A 16,862-nucleotide genomic window follows, 5' to 3' on the forward strand; every position below is an offset into this window, starting at 1 on the left:
GAATACAGCTCCTTCAGAGGCTTAAAAAAGGCAGGAAAGTGTTAAAGTACCAGTGCGGTATTTCCACAATGTGCGTGCGATCCAGTGGCCTTGAAAAACACAATTTCTACTCTTACAATGTGCTATTTATACATACACCACTATAAATATATATATATATATATATATATATATATATATATATATATATATATATATATATATATATATATATATATATATATATATATATATATATATATATATATATATATCTTTTTTTTAAACATGAACCTCTTTTGATGCCTATAGTTGCCAATACCAAGCATTCTTCCAGACCAGCCTTTAATGCCCTGCAGTTAGATAATGAATAATAAAACTTGAGGATTAATTCTGATCTTTTGCAAACACCTCACTAGAGTGCATAGTTCAAGATGAAGCAAACAACAATCTGAAATACAGTACATATGAACCATAAATACATCATTATTATTTTTTTTTAAGAATATACACCCCCGCCCCCAATTAAAATTAGTTTTGTAATTCAGACTATTCACAAAAGACATGTTTTGTATTTGGGTTTTGTTTTTACGCACTACAGACAAAATGTTATGGAGAACATAGCTGCAACCACGAGGGGAAAGGGGGAGGACAGGAGGTTTACAGACATACCTGGAAAAGCAACGATTCTAAAATGTGGCAGTGAGACAGCAACACCATGGGATAAAATCACATACAGAAGCAGCTTTGTTCAATGTAAACATCAATTTAAAGGATCAAGTCTTTTGTTTCTCTATTCATTTTTTTTTTGTTTCAAAAAACGTAAACATCTTGGAAGTGCCTTGTCTGAGGTATTGAGGTACTCCTCCATTATAAGGCTGTCATCGATGCAAGTTGTCAAAATCCATGGGCTCATACTTCTTCCTCATTGATGAGGGCTCTTCTACATTTGAATCTAATGATGGAATGACAATCAATCAGTGTAAATCAACAACAAATTAAGTATAATGCAACCCATTAGACCCCCCCTCCGGGTAGCACGTGACTGGTTGTCCAGAGGCCACTTCTCTTAATCCCTGAGAGTCTCTAGATGACCCCATGCTGTGCATGACCACTGCCTTCTGCAAAATCAAAGTCAATGCTGATTATCAGGGCGAAACCAATGCTGGTCCAATAAAAAAAAAAAAAAAAAAAAAACGAACAAGCACCACCCGCAATCCTCGGGGACCGGTGACGAACACAGGCAGAAAGGCAGAACCCAACTTGAGAAAGGCCGATTTACAACATCATGCAAAAAAAGCAAACGCTTTATCAAAAAAATGGCACAACTAACAATGCAGTGCAGTTATGGCCAAGGCTCTATGGGTTAGGTCACCAGCTACTACATATCTCTGACTACTTCTAGTTGTTATCAGGAACAGTACCAAGACATTAATACATACACAACCCCCAAACTTGGGACGATGTGCAGAATATACAGAAAAAGAGAAAACGCAAGGATTTGCGAATTTAAGACATAAACCCATGTTTTAGTCACAATAGAAAATAGAAATATCAAAAGTTTAAACTGAGAAAATGTACCATTTTAAGAAAATTAAATAAGGTCATTTTGAAAATTGATGGCAGCAATATGTCTCACAAAAGTTGGGACAGAGCTATGTTTACCACAGTGTAGCATCCCCTCTGACTCTGTAAACGTCTGGGAACTGAGAACAGTTGCTGGAGTTTTGGGAGAGGAATGTTTAGGATTTTTGCCTGATATAGAACTCTAACTGCTCAACAGTCCTGGGTCTTTTGTCGTATTCTTCATTTCAAGATGCTCCAAATATTTTAAATTTGTGAACGGTTTGGACTACAGGCCAGTTAAGCACTCAGACTTTTTTACTACGAAGCCAAGCAAGCCTTTTTGCTCAGTTTAACTACTTGCATACTGGGCACTTGAACCCCTTCCCACCCAGGCCAATTTTCAACTTTCAGCGCTGTCACTCTTTGAATGACAATTGCGCGGCCATGCAACAATGTACCCAAATTCAATTTTTATCATTTTTTTCACACAGATAGAGCTTTCTTTTGGTGGTATTTAATTGCTGCTGGGTTTTTTATTGTTTGCTAAATAAAACAAAAGACAAAAAATTTAGAAAAAAAAAAAGTTTCATAGTTACAAAATGTTTAAAACAGGTAATTTTTCTCCTTCATTGCTGTGCCCTGATGAGGCTGCACTGATGGGCACCGATAATCACTGATGAGGCAGCACTGATCGGTGGCACTGATGGACATTGATTGGCAACACTGATAGGTGGCACTGGTGGGCACAGAAAATGCAGCCGCAGCTTTCTGTGTGAGAGACCGATGTCCCTCTGACAAAAGCCGTTGAAAAAATACACACACACACACACACACACACACACACACACACACACAATAGAGGCATAGATGAACCATTAAACAATGTCTGGTCATGATTCTTACCTAGATGCCGATATTTGGTCCAAAAAACATTCCTAGAACCTCCGTAGCTCATGCGAAAGGATGGTTCATTCTTTTTTCTAAGAGCTGGGCCCTTCTTTAGTGACATTGCAGCATGTTCTGACCGCCGGTAAGTGATGAATCCATACTTCTCTCCTCTGAAAGGGAAACAGTAACTTATTTCCATAAGGATGGCTTCATAAAATGTGCAATTATACTTTTGGACCAAAGAAAATTGTGTACAGTACTTTTTAAAATTACAGTTTGCCAATGGATAAAGAAATTCCAAGTCCTATGAGTTTATGAAGGGGGAAATAGTGATCTAGATTTAAAGTGAAACTCCAGGCAAACATACTGTATAGTTGACATACATGTTTTTATTTTTTACATGCAAATGATAAGTAGGGCACACGATTGCTAGTCACTAAAAACTTACACTGTCATTTCCTAAATCTCCACTCTATAGTTACCCAGGGACATAAAGTTAAGAAGTAGGCATCTGTTTCTAACTTGTACAATACCTTGTAACCATTGCCCCAATTCCCCCAGTTTCAGCAGCGTTCTAGTGTCAATGTGCAATTTGGATTTTATGCATTCCCAGTTCTATCAAATGAAAGTGGGAAAAAGATGGTTAGTTACCTGCTTTTGTTGAAGACCTGACATTCAAGGATCTCGCCAAACACTTCAAACCTTTTCTTCAGCTCATGAGCATTAATGCTGTTTGAGAGGTTTCTGATAACAATGACCCATCCGTCATCCTGCAAAGACAACACAGGACTTGGCACTATATGGCAAGGTTTACAGAAAAGATTTTTCTTCTTAAGGTGTCATTAAACCCACATCGTAAAAAAACTATGAATAAATGGTATATTACATATGTTCACACTCACTCAACCACTATGAGATTCATTTTCTGCATTCTGCAAAAACCTGGTTGATACTACTGCTCTCTCTCTCTCTCTCTCTCCCCCTTCTGTCCAAGTCTCCAATTCAGCTAGGGATTTTGCAGAGCAGTGTTGGCAGCTCTGCACATGTTCAGTTTTCAGTGAGTTTCTATGCTGAGCATTTCCTCCCTATCGCATTTAAGCAGCCCATATGACTATAGAGTCACACACGTGGGCGTATACAAAGTAGTAAATAACAGCCCACTCCCTCCCTCCTCCATTCTCACTAACCAGCTAAACACAATGGGGGTGGGATATTACATGTAGATTGATGGCGGCTTCACCTCCCGCTTATTTTTTAGGCAGTAATCTGCCTAAAAAATAAAGATTTGGGTTAAAAAAAATATATGTACTACAATTTAAAAACCCTTCATTGAGATTATATATATTTTTTTTAACAAGTGACCAGCAGCAGAGGACTAGATGTTCATCTTGCTTTGTTTTCCCTGCAGACAGCCTGGGAAAGAGCTGGGCCATGTGACAGCTGTATATTGATTAGGAAAAAAGCGAATTAGATTTTTTTTTTTTAACAAAATAATTACAGTTCCATCATCCACATACAGAAAGAGAAGGGATAATGTAAATTAAATAGTGTGTGTTTAGCATTACTTTAATGTCATATTAAGAAACAGGGAGAAATCTGCTTTTCTTGCATGTTGGGCACTTTCACCCCTTTCCTGCCCAGGCCAATGTCCAACTTTCAGCGCTCTCACACTTTTGAATTGAGCAGTCATGCAACACTGTAGCCAAATTTAATTTGTATCATTTTATTCACACAAATAGAGCTTTCTTTTGGTGGTATTTAATCACTGCAGGGTTTTTGATTTTTTACAAAGAAAAAAAAAAAGAAAATGAAAAAAAAGTTTTAGTTTGTCAGTAAATTTTGTAAATAAGCAATTTTTCACTGATCTGTGCATTTATGGGCACTGATGAGGTAGCACTGATTAGGTGGCATCAATATGCGGCACTGATGGGCACTGCTGGGGCTTTACTGTAATCAGGGCACTGATGATCAGTGACCCGATTACCTGTTCTGGTGTCCTCTGCCTCTGACCACCCCTCTTGCCACACGCTGTCAGTGTGAGGCGAGGAGAGCCGATAAACAGCACTTTTCCATTTACATGTGACCAGCTGTAATCACATGGTTAAAGTGTTGTGTCATCAGGTCCTTACAGAGATCAGGGTCGCGCCGTGTCGCAGCCACTGCAACGCCCCTCCGTCATTACACAGTGGGTGGGCGACAAGGGGTTAAATCAATACAACGTGATATGACCTTGTGTCAAAGTGGAGTGAACCAGATCATCGAAATTACAGTTTCAAGCTAATCAAAATCCAGGGCCCATGGGTTACTTCACTTTGTACAAAGCCTCTGGTCTGATTTATTAAATGTGTTTGTGAAAAGAATTTGCCAACAAGGTTTTAGAAATAGTGTATTTAATTAGTGTTTATACAACTACCAGACATAACTGAATGATTTTGATTGTACATGATGGAAGTTGATAGAGCTTCACCTCATTTACTTAGCACTGGGGTAACACCACTTGCGAAGTGCAACTTCCCAAAGCTTAGTCTAGTGGCAGCTTCTGCTCCCTCCCCTTAAGGGCTGGAGGGCTTTTTGGTTCTTTGATTTGCCCACTCTCCTAAAATGAGAAATAATTATGGGACTTGTGATGAAATGAGACAGGCAAATAATTGCTGTGAATCCCACCGATTTAGTGGAGGGCTTTTTGGTTCTTTTTGTGCCAACTCATCATCGCCTGATGTAATCCCACTATTTTTACAACACTGTTTTAGATCTTTGATATTCCAAACACAACAGCTACTGCCTCACCACTTAATACATTGTTCTTTATTTTTCCTAATTAAATCTTATTTCTTTGCTATGATCATTTACAAGTGGTAACATCATAAAAATCAATGGTAGAATTTTGAACTCACAAACGATCACACATCATATTGTGATTGCCTAAGAAGAATAAAGACTAAAACATTCTATTTAAGTCTTCTGAATTATGAAAGATGTGTTATGAACATAGTGGTGTTATACAGCTCCAACTTTATTGAATTTTCAATAGATTTGGCTTGTAGCAGTGTAATTTTGAAGGACATTGTGGTCCATTTAAATCTCATCTACAGTGTGCTCTTGGCTCGCACTGCTTGTTTTCTACCTTCGCGGCTGATTAACCTCAAGTTCTGCAACTTAGAGATATTTGCACTTGACTAAGACTGAGCTTAATCCATTGGAAAAGGAACTAAATATTCAATCATTAAAATTCAGATTATATAAAATGTCCAAATATCCAATAAAAAATATTGCACATCCTTCTTTACATAAAACTATCAACTGGTTTATTTTGTAATTAAATTACTAGGACCCAGTAATCTAGTTTTTACATTTCTGTTATAATGAGGGAAGAAAAACGACATCTCTACTACAACCCCCTAACCTGTGACTGGACAGTAAAAGGAAAAGCAGCAGAGTGATGATCTCAGCTGTCTGCAATGGCTCAGACACGATCCAAATATCGCCCAAAAGCTCTGGACTAACGATCCGATTATCGTACGATCGTGTGGAAAGCCATATTTTTCACCCGATTTTCAGATAGTGTGTACGGACATAATTCTGCTCTGCTCCTATCAGCCTGATCCTTGCATTGCAGAAAAAATGTCTCTTTCTAGTTTCTCCCTTCCCCAGTCTGAGCTTTGCTGCAAAGGGACTGCAAGAGGCTGAAAACCAAGTTGAATTCAGATACCTACATTGCTAACATTTAAAGAAAATATATTTAGGGTGCATTGATGAATATAGAAGTGTTTAGTGTCTTTTCTATCTCTTTGGAGTCTACCTTTAATTCTGAACAGCCATGGTTGCAAATGCGATCATAAAAATTCATAAACAGCATCACTGTACAATTATTTTGTACAATTATTTTGCCTCTAAACACATTCAATTCTGTGATCTTTCAGACCTTGTCAAAAACTTACATGTCTAAAAAACATACTTCCTGATTAGTTGCTTTATGACAAGCCTGCTTTCCTAACCTTTGCACAATAATACAACTGCCTTTCCATTAGCCAAATGAAGCAAGTCTACATACACAGTGAATAGAGCTGCACGACTAAGAATCGTTATCGTGTTTTTTTTTTCCCGTTGCAATCTTGAAAAAAAGTATTTCCCGATTCTTTCTATGCAAGAATTTTCTCTGCTCTGCTAAAGCCAGTCAAAAGAAAGGAAAAAAAACTGGGCAGTCTGCCAAGAACTACCATATTCTTTAGCAGTTGAACTTAAGTATAAACATTGTAACAATTTGCACTTTAGATTAAAGGAATACACTCTGGTGTGGAAATGAGGGAAGTTTAACCACTTAAGCACTAAACCTTTTTCTGACATTTTCAATTAAAAATCATTTTTTCTTTGCTAGAAAATTACTTGGAATCCCCAAACACTAATATATATATATATATATATATATATATATATATATATATATATATATATATATATATATATATATATATATATATATATATATATATATATATATACATATATATATATTACATTTTTTTTTGGTTTTCTAGTAGAGACCCTAGAGAATAAAATGGTGGTTGTTGCAACATTTTATGTCACACTGTATCTGCGCGGCAGTCGTTCAAATGCAATTTTTTGGGGAAAAAAAATTACACTTTAATGAATTTAAAAAAACCAACCAGTAAAGTTGGTCCATTTTTTTTTATTTTTTTTTGGATAACATGAAAGATTTTACGCCGCAAGAACTGTGAGAATTGTGATCTTTTTATCCTAAGCAAAAAAAAAATTGTGATTCTCATTTTGGCCAAAATCGCGCAGGTCTAACAGTGAATTAAAAACGTAGAACTCTACCTAAAGCCTTTTCTCTATATTTTGAATTCGAAGATGAATAGTTATAACCTCTTTTTTTTTTATTGCTCTGTGTGTCAACATTGGGGAGATTCACCCTCTCTATTTGTCCTGGTGACTCACTGGGGCATTAGGTAATGGTAAAAATCAACATTTTATGGATATCTTCCAATAGGGATGAATGTGACAGACAGAATAAAAATGCCAGTTCTACTTTAAAAATCTCTTCAGTTTAAGGATTCCTATAATGGAGCGAGTTTCAAAAGGGTCTGTGGGGAATGGAACCTCTCTCCTCAGAACTACCCCCCCAATTATGTGTTTTCTACCTACCTGGTGAAAAAAATTCCAATAAAACCCCATAAAACAAATTAAAATCATTAAATTTAGGCAAAGAAACGTTTTAACATGTTAAACCAATATAACAAAACTAGGGTTGCATCGATGCCGATACTAGTATCGGTGCCAATACCGAGCATACTCATACAAATGCTCCAATGCCTAATCCGATACCTGGGCAGTCAGGGAATAAGTGGAGCGGTGGAGGCCATTACAAGCACCGATCTCCATATATAGATTTAAATAAAGCAGCTGACACATGTCTTCTGCTCTCCCTCCTGCGGCTTTTAGCTGCTTTATTGAAATCTATACAGGGAGATCGGTGCTCGCAACGCCCCCCCCCCCCCCCCACCAATCGTTGCTGACTGTCCCCGGTGTCCTCCTCCATGCTCCTAAGGTCCCTGCCATGTGCTCCTCCGTGTCCTCCTTCGCTCCCCCTCCATGTCTCCCCCGCCCCAGATCTGTTAGGATGGAAAGCCAATGGAGGAGTCGGTAAATCTGTCATTTATTGGCTCCTTCCTTTTTTCCAAATGCACAGTCAGTGATCACTGACTCTGTCCATCGTAAAACTATGTCATGTTACAATGCTTCAGTTAATGAATAAACAGGAGCCACTGTCTGACCATTCTTCTTCAGTGCAACGGAGGCTGCAGAGAAAGGGACTGGGGAATCTGTGTCCTTAGTCCCCTTTTTCTGTCTCATTCCACGTCTCAAAGGGGAGATGTCAGGGGTATTTAGAGCCCTGATATCTCACCAAAGTGCTGCCCCCCCAACAGGGTCTTAAAAATGTGGTATTGGTGCAACCCTAAACAAAACAGATGTCTGCTAGTGTACATAGAAATAAAATGTATATATATATATATATATATATATATATATATACATATATATATATATAGTACACTGCCAAGCAAAGCCATGTTATGCTCTTATAATTCATGTGAAGCCTGGAAATTTGTCTCTGCAGATTCACCCTCTGACTACAGTGCCTTTTTTTTACTTCTCTATGCTGCTCAGTGACCTGCCGTATAATGCACCTGCATCATAAGACACAAGAAGGTTCATTGACCCACAGAGCATTCCTCTTCTCATACAGATTGTTTTCCTAGTGCCTTCATTACGGCCTGACCCAGAGAACATTACTTTTTCAGAGTAAAAGCTTATGTAGCCTGGGAGTTAATCCATGACCTTTGATTTACTCAAGGCACTCGAAATAAAATGCTGAAACCCCTGCTATCGCATTCAGGTTCATTGACTGCAGCTTTGGCTCAAATCTACCATTTATTCAGTGTACCTCCACCTATATAAAATAGGACCAGAAGCCCTATCCTATTTTCCATGTCGTCTGTGATTTATTTACAGTACTTTATTTTTTTTTACAGTGGTGCATTGACTGTCATTTTATCTGCTTTAGAGCAAATCTGTTAGGATGGAAACATTAAAGCTGCTATTGCTGTCTTTTTTTTTTTTTTAATAGTTGATGCTGCAATTGTACGCCTTGCTTTTCTACTTGGAAATCACTGACCTGGAACAAGGATGTTTCAACACCCAATATGCTCAAGCTTTTTCCAAGTCAGACAGACTGGCCCATTACTTGCCTCGCTGTCCAAAAGGAATGTGTGGGAAGCGGCGGACAAGCTCCATCACCTCTATAAAGTGCTAGACCTTTACAGCATGCAGGCAAAGAGGGAGCACTGAAAGCTGTTGCAGATTTGTGCACACACCTATACAGTGCCTTGAAAAAGTATTCATACCCCTTGAAATGTTCCATATTTTCTCATGCTACACTTAAATGTATTTTATTGAGATTTTATGTGAGATAGACCAACACAAAGTGGCACATAATTGTGAAGTGGGAAATGATAAATGGTTTTCAACATTTTTTTACAAATAAATATTTGAAAAGTGTGGCGTGCATTTGTATTCAGCACCCCCCCCCCCCCTCCCCCCTGAGTCAATACTTTGTAGAACCACCTTTCGCTGCAATTACAGCTTCAAGTGTTTTTTGGGGATGTCTCTACCAGCTTTGCACATCTAGAGAGTAAAATTTTTGCCTATTCTTTACAAAATAGCTCAAACTCTGTCATATTGGATGGAGAGCGTCTGTGCAATTTTCAAGTCTTGCCACAATTTCACAATTAGATTTAGGTCTGGACCTTGACTGGGCCATTCTAACACATAAATATGCTTTGATCTAAAAAAATTCCATTGTAGCTCTGGCTGTATGTTTTTTAGGGTCATTGTCCTGCTGGAAGGTGAACCTCTGCCCCAGTCTCAATTCTTTTGCAAACTCTAACAGGTTTTTGGTTCCATCCAACATCACATCAACTCTGACCAGCTTCGCTGTCCCTGCTGAAGAAAAACATCCCCATAACATGATGTTGCTACCCTCATGTTTCACAGTGGAGATGGTGTGTTCAGGGTAATGTGCAGCGTTTATTTTCCGGCACACATAGCGTTTTTATTTTAGGCCAAAATGTTCAATTCTGGTCTTATGTGACCAGAGCACCTTCTTGCACGTTTGCTGTGTCCCCACATAGCTTCTTGCAAACTGCAACCAGGACTTCTTATGGCTTTCTTTCAACAATGGCTTTCTTCTTGCCACTCTTCCATAAAGATCGGATTTGTGAAGTGCAAGACTATTTGTCCTGTGCACAGATTCTCCCACCTGAGCTGTTGATCTCTGCAGCTCCACTAGAGTTACCATGGGCCTCCACTAGAGTTACCATGGGCCTCCACTAGAGTTACCATGGGCCTCCACTAGAGTTACCATGGGCCATGTCTTGGTAGGTTTGCAGTTGTGCCATATGCTTTCCATTTTCAAATGATGGATTAAACAATGCTCAGTAATATTTTCAAAGCTTGAGATATATTATTAAAGCATAACCCTGCTTTAAACTTCTCCACAACTTTATACCTGACCTGTCTGGCCTTCATGATGCGGTCTGTTCACTAAGGTTTTCTAACAAACCTGAAAGGCTTCACAGATCAGCTGTATTTATACTGAGATTAAATTACACACAGGTGGACTTTATTTACTAATCAGGGGACTTCTGAAGGCAATTGGTTCCACTAGATTTTAGTTAGGGGTATCAAAGTAAAGGGGGCTGAATACAAATGCACACCACACTTTTCATATATTTGTAAAAAAAAATTGAAAACCATCTAACATTTTCCTTCCACTACACAATTATGTGCCACTTTGTGTTGGTCTATCACATAAAATGGCAATAAAATAAATTTACATATTTGGTTGCAACATGAGAAAATGTGGAAAATTTCAAGGGGTATTACTTTTTCAAGGCACTGTAGATGTCCTAAAGCTTTAATAATTTATCATCAACCTCAATCTCATTTAATATATGCACATACAGAGTCTTAAAAATAGATGATAAATGTGTGCAAATATTTCTTTGGCAATGTCAGTCATCATAATGAGCTAATTTATATGATGCTTAAAAACTCCCAATTACCTGCTCTTTCTTCCTGTGGATTTGCCTTTGGTTCCAGTGTCCAGTCTGTCTCTGCTCACTGATCTCACGCCTGCTAGAAAAATACAAAGGCTGCATGTGAATAAAAGATGGAGTATGCACATATTAAGCTTTTATAAGCCCTACTGTAAGCAATCTTAGAAGCCATGGGGCACAATATACATAGAGTATATGTCAAAGAACATGAATAATTTAACACAATTATTACAGAAAACCCATCTTATAGTCCCTAACTGGATACATGGCATCCAGCCTAATGACCAGACGACACTAACGTATGGCTGGCAGGAGTATATGGCACTGTTTCAATGCTAATATAAGCTTTGTTCACTTTGAAAAAAAATGGTCTGACCACATATTAGTGGAAAAAAATCAGACATAAAAACCCACCATCTACTCAGACTTAGTATTCATGGGAAGCAGACATGAAGCTGACCCTGGAAGCGGGGGAAACAAAAGGCTTTGAATATTGGTTCCTCCTCTGAATAACAGTAGGTCAGTGATGTGTGTATCGCAAGAATGGCTGAACAGAATTCTGGAAGATGCAACTGTACACACACACACACACACACACACACACACACACACACACACACATATATAGTTCATTTAAAATAAAAAAATAAAAATAAAACTTTGTTCTACGGGACTTTACATATGCCTCCAATAGTACAAACACAGAAATTAAAATATACAAAATTTATATTGCAACAAAACCACATTAAAAGCATAATTGCAACTGAAAATAATCCATAACATGAGAGGTTAAAGTTACACCATCAACCCAACATATCCCAGTTGAGAAGATGTATGGTCGATACGTTTCACAAATGCCCGCTTCCTCAGGACCTCATAGACCTCACTTGTATCCACATGTAATCATCACATAAAACTAAAAATGAGACAAAGTATCAAATGAATAATCATCAATAAGTCAAAGGTATACATACATCATAAGCCAAAAGTCAATCTTCACAAAAACGGGGATAGACCTTTGGCTTATGATGTATGCATGTTTCTTTCTTTGACTTATTGATGATTTTCCATGTGATACTTTGTCTCATTTTCAGTTCCAATTTTATGTGATGATTCCATGTGGATACAAAGTGAGGTCTATGAGGTAATAACAAAGCGAGTATTCCTGTGAAACGTGTTGACCCTACCACATCGACCATACAAGCATCTCAACTGGGATATGTTAGGTTGATGGTGTAACTTTAACCTTTCACAGTATGGATTATTTTTAATTGCATTTAATTATGCTTTTAATGTACTTTGTTGCTCAAAAATTGTACATTTTAACTTTTGTCTTAGTACAATAGAAGTTATATGTAAAGTCCCATGGAACAAAGGTTTTTTTTTTTTTTTTTTATGATTATAGGGATGATGCCTTCTTTGGTAAAGTTGCACTTTATATTAAAATTTGCCACACACTGTTTATTGTTTATATACTTAAGGCGGAGTTGCACCCATATTTTAATCTTTATTTTATGAAATCAGTCCCTTGCTACAAGTATAACATTTGGCATAAAAAAGTTTTGTCTTACGGTTTGTGGCTTTTTGCTAGGGTGTCCCTTGAGATCTGCCACTCCTGGGCCATGGTGATGTACATCATATCCTTAATTATACCTCATTGCAAGTGAAAATAATACTGGGAGATGCACGTCATCCTTCCCAGGAGTCAGTGGGCATCGCCGCAGATAATATTCCTGTTCTACGCCCTGTGTAGAATACACGAAATTGGGAGGTGCATGCTGGGTATCTAGCAGCACCTTATCCCGGGAACAGAGTCCTAGTGGGAATATATATTGTTCTGCTTTGAGAGTCCCAGTGGGCTTCACAAGTCCACTGTGAAGATGGAAGCGCTCAGGAATTCACAAAATAAAAACGCAAGTCAATTAAAAAAAACATAATTGAAATGCAATTTTATTAATCACGTTTTACAGTATTTAATTCCTAGCAGCAGAACGGGTGACAAAAAAAAAAAAAAAAAAGGCTGGAACTCTGCTTTAAGCAGCAATTCTGAGTGACAGACGAAAATATTCAGTAAGCTACCAATGTTTTCCAGCAAACACTGCAGCTGGGCCCAAATCAGATAGTTCACAGACAGCTCACTAGATGTATAGCTTTATTAAAAGTAAACCTGTAGCCAGGAAATGGACATTCAAGTATTAACATATTCTTAACAAGCAGTAAATGAGCTTTAATAAAGAAGCTCTTACTTACCTATGTATCCGCAGACAGTGGCATAATTAGTCTTAAACGTTCACAGCAAAAGCACTGAATTTGTTATCGCTCAGCTTCCCTTGCCCCCGATCTCAAAGCTTCTGCTCTGTGTTTACATTAGAAATTAGTAGGCTTGAAAGCTGTGCAGTCACTGATGGGAAAGGGGAGCAGAGTAAGCCAAGCTGGCATAGAAAACAATTTTAATGATGCTTCAGTGAATTTAAAGATGAAATGCTCCAGTGTGGGTGCAGCTTCAGAGATCAGTAAGGACTTGTCTTAATGCTTGTTCACTGTTTTAGGAATATGTAAATATTTGAATGTTCATAGCCTGGACGCTGTTGTATACCTTCCTGTGTCTACTTGATTCTCCAATCTCAATTAAAATTTCAAGGTAGGTTTTATAATATGATGGGTGGCTGTGACTTCAGATGCTACTACATTGTTCTCCGTAAATCCTTCCCAAACTCCTCCCAGCAGAGTCGGGACGGATTTTATGATCATGTGATCACTTCGACTGGCTGTCACAGTGGTCACGTGATCGGGAGCCCATCTGTCTCGCTCCCACCGAGTTTGCAGTCACAGATATATGCGCGAGGTGCTCAGTAATGCCCCGTACACACAAGCGGAATTTCTGTTGGAAAAATCTTGGATGGTTTTTCCGATTGAATTCCGCTCAAGCTTGGCTTGCATACACACGGTCACACAAAAGTTTGAACTTTCGACCGTCAAGAACACGGTGACGTACAACACTGACGAGCCGAGAAAATGAAGTTCAATGCTTCCTAGCATGCGTCGAATTGTTTCCGAGCATGTGTAGGAATTTTGTGCATTGGAATTTCTACCGACGATTGGAATATACGATCGGAACTTTTTCGTCTGAATAGAGAACCTGCTCTCGATCTTTTGCTGGAGGAAATTCCGCCAGCAAAAGTACGATGGAGCATACACACGGTCAGAATTTCCGACCAAAAGCTCACATTGGACTTTTGCTGGCAGAATTTCCGATCGTGTGTGCGGGGCATAAGAGGTTAACAACTACTTTACAGCTACAGGCCCAAATCCAGACAAGCATTTTCTTGTAAATAGTACATCCAACAAGGAAAAATTTAATTAGTTCCCAAACCCATTTCTATATTGCATAATACTAGAATTTTTTAACATAAGGAAACATTTGTACATGACCATTTTTCACAAGATAAATAGAGCTTTAAATTTGTGATTATCACACCTGTGTGACCTCCCGTTATCGGGTGTGCGGACAATTTGAGCAGTAGCATGACTTCGAGGATAGCTCTGCAGCTTGGATGGAGGGCTCCTATGACAATATGACTTTTTTCGAAGAGGAGAAAGGAAGACATCATCCTCTGGAGAATTGCACTCACTCTCACTGTCCTCAAAGGCTGAATCATACTCAGGGCTGGTACACGTTACATTATCCTCTTCTTTAAGAGTGGTATCTGGAGAACCAAAGTGCTTGGTGAGACTTGCTCGAATTTCATGGTCCTTCAGCAGTTTGTTGTCCTCTTTATTAGAGAACATTTTCCTCTCCAGTACTGGAGGCACTTTTTGCTTCCTGTCACCGTAGTATGGCAGGTCCACAGATTTAATCACTTTTCTCTGGAAAGCTGGCTCTGGCTTCTTCACCTGGCAATAATCATGGTCTCCAAATGACCGGGAAAATGGCCTCTTATTTCCTTGTGGTGGGGGGTTATCAGGGATGGATGAGGTTCTACTTAAGTGTGCAAACAATTCAGTCCTCTCGGGCTGTTTCTTTGACAGTCTCCTATTTGGAGGAAGATTTTTTTCAGTCACTCCCATTTTTACAGACGAGGTAATCAAGGGATCATTATTTACAATGTCCTGACTGATCTCAGGTTTGTACAGATCTTCTTCTGCAGGCTTGTATGGGGGAGTAGTTGGGGGCGTCAGACCTTCAATAGGAAGATAAAAAAACACTAGTTATGAAATGCATAGCATGGCTTTCTGTGAGTGTATTCATCTATATAATTACATGGGAAATAAACATGTATATAAATCAAAAGACAGGCTGGATTGATATGAACTGAGTTTGCGTCTAAGATTAAGACCCCCTCTTTGGAATATATGTGCCTTGACTACTTCGATTACCATGCTGTCTTTATAGTGCATTACTCACACTGGGTCTGGATGGTTCCCCATTGGGAAGTTGGTCCTCCTATTGTAAGATTAGGAGTACAAGACCATTGGCTGTTTACTGAAAATTTCTCACCCAAGATGCTGTGGCTTGGTAGGAGTTTGATTCTACCCTACTGGCTGATATTACTCTATTAAAGATTAGGAGTGGGTTCCAGTGTACTGATTCTGTAACATGTACTCCTGAAGGAGTTCCGAAAAATATCAAGTCCACATGAACTGTAATTGGAATCTTTGCATGTTGTGAACCTCTACCTGGAGAGTAATTTTTAATGTTGTGTAATAGATTTTTAACGTTAAAGTTGTTTTTTTAGTACTCAGTTTCTCTTCTATATGTCCACACAAAGTCCATGACTACATAGTCTGTTCATAGATCTACATGATATGCAAGCCCAATCAATATAAAATCTTATATGCTTTAACATTTTACTGTAATTTCAAAGGTGATTTTGCACATTTTAATATACAGCTTTTATAAAAAAATAGTACCCTGGAACTGGAGACTATACGTGGCTGTTTGATAGCATTTGATGTGGGCAGTCTACGGTTATCAGCTCCAAGAAACCCTCTCTAACTAATGCTATGGAGGCATTAATGAAATGTATTAATGTAGACAGGAGGTTGCTGCAAGGGGTCAGCAGCACTGAGATGCAAAAATTATAAAAAAAAAAAAAAAAAAAAAAAAAAAATAGGAGAAACTAGGTATTTACACAAAACAATTGTTTACGATACACTGTTTCAGAAAATGTAATGACCTTCGGGATTGAACCCTACTTTAGCTAAAATGTAGGCATCTGTATTTCTCATTTGCTTCACAAGCTCTCTGCATCAATAAGCAAATCTCGACTTTCTGAACAAAATTTGAGAGCTGGCTGAATCCATGATTTTCTATTGCTAATCCTTAAAGGAGAAGTTCACCTTTTGGAACATGTATTTAGGGTGGAACATGTAACATGTTCCAGCAGCTGTAGCCTCTCCCCCTCCCCTCCCAGTGACAGCAAGCAGATCTTCTCCCGGCACCCTGTCGCTATTTGGAAAAACGTGGCTGTGCCGGGTTCTGCTCACATAGCCACACCATTCAATTATAGTTTCCTGTGACTGACTTGAACTCCAAGTACCATAAGCCTTTGAGTTTGATGGCTTGTAGTTCTGAATGGACTGTGTACTTGGTGATGAGCGGCCTTGTAGTTCATTCACAAGCCTTGCAGCTTGTAAGCAGCCAGCCCGTATGCAGGTACGGGCTGAAGAGTCTGGCATAGCAGCTCTGATCATGGATGAATTGCCTTCCAGGCCCAGGCTCCTTAGAGAAAAAACAAGAAATGCAGACTTTTTTACTGCAAAAATATGTGCATTTATTATTTTTTTTCCCAA

General features: G+C 38.6%; 1 protein-coding gene across 3 annotated transcripts in view; it reads right to left on the reverse strand.

Annotated features, from left to right (window-relative positions):
* Positions 1–531: 531 nt before the first annotated feature.
* Positions 532–16,862, reverse strand: part of PPARGC1B (PPARG coactivator 1 beta) — a 144,003-nt gene continuing 127,672 nt past the window's right edge. Inside the window, exons 8-12 of one of the 3 annotated variants that reach the window (XM_077472699.1) lie at positions 14,548–15,250; positions 11,076–11,145; positions 3,085–3,203; positions 2,449–2,603; positions 532–934 (exon numbers count right to left, since the gene is read on the reverse strand). In XM_077472699.1, coding sequence (XP_077328825.1) covers positions 861–934; positions 2,449–2,603; positions 3,085–3,203; positions 11,076–11,145; positions 14,548–15,250 — 1,121 coding nt within the window. In that variant the 3' untranslated portion in view covers positions 532–860. Of the gene's footprint in view, positions 935–2,448; positions 2,604–3,084; positions 3,204–11,075; positions 11,149–13,319; positions 13,471–14,547; positions 15,251–16,862 lie in introns of those variants that run through there. The other 2 variants (XM_077472698.1, XR_013270888.1) reach the window with 2 other exon arrangements.

This window comes from Lithobates pipiens, unplaced genomic scaffold (assembly GCF_037356315.1).
Source record: "Lithobates pipiens isolate NorthernLeopardFrog02 unplaced genomic scaffold, aLitPip1_a1.2 Scaffold_8, whole genome shotgun sequence".
NCBI classification, from domain to species: Eukaryota; Metazoa; Chordata; class Amphibia; order Anura; family Ranidae; genus Lithobates; species Lithobates pipiens.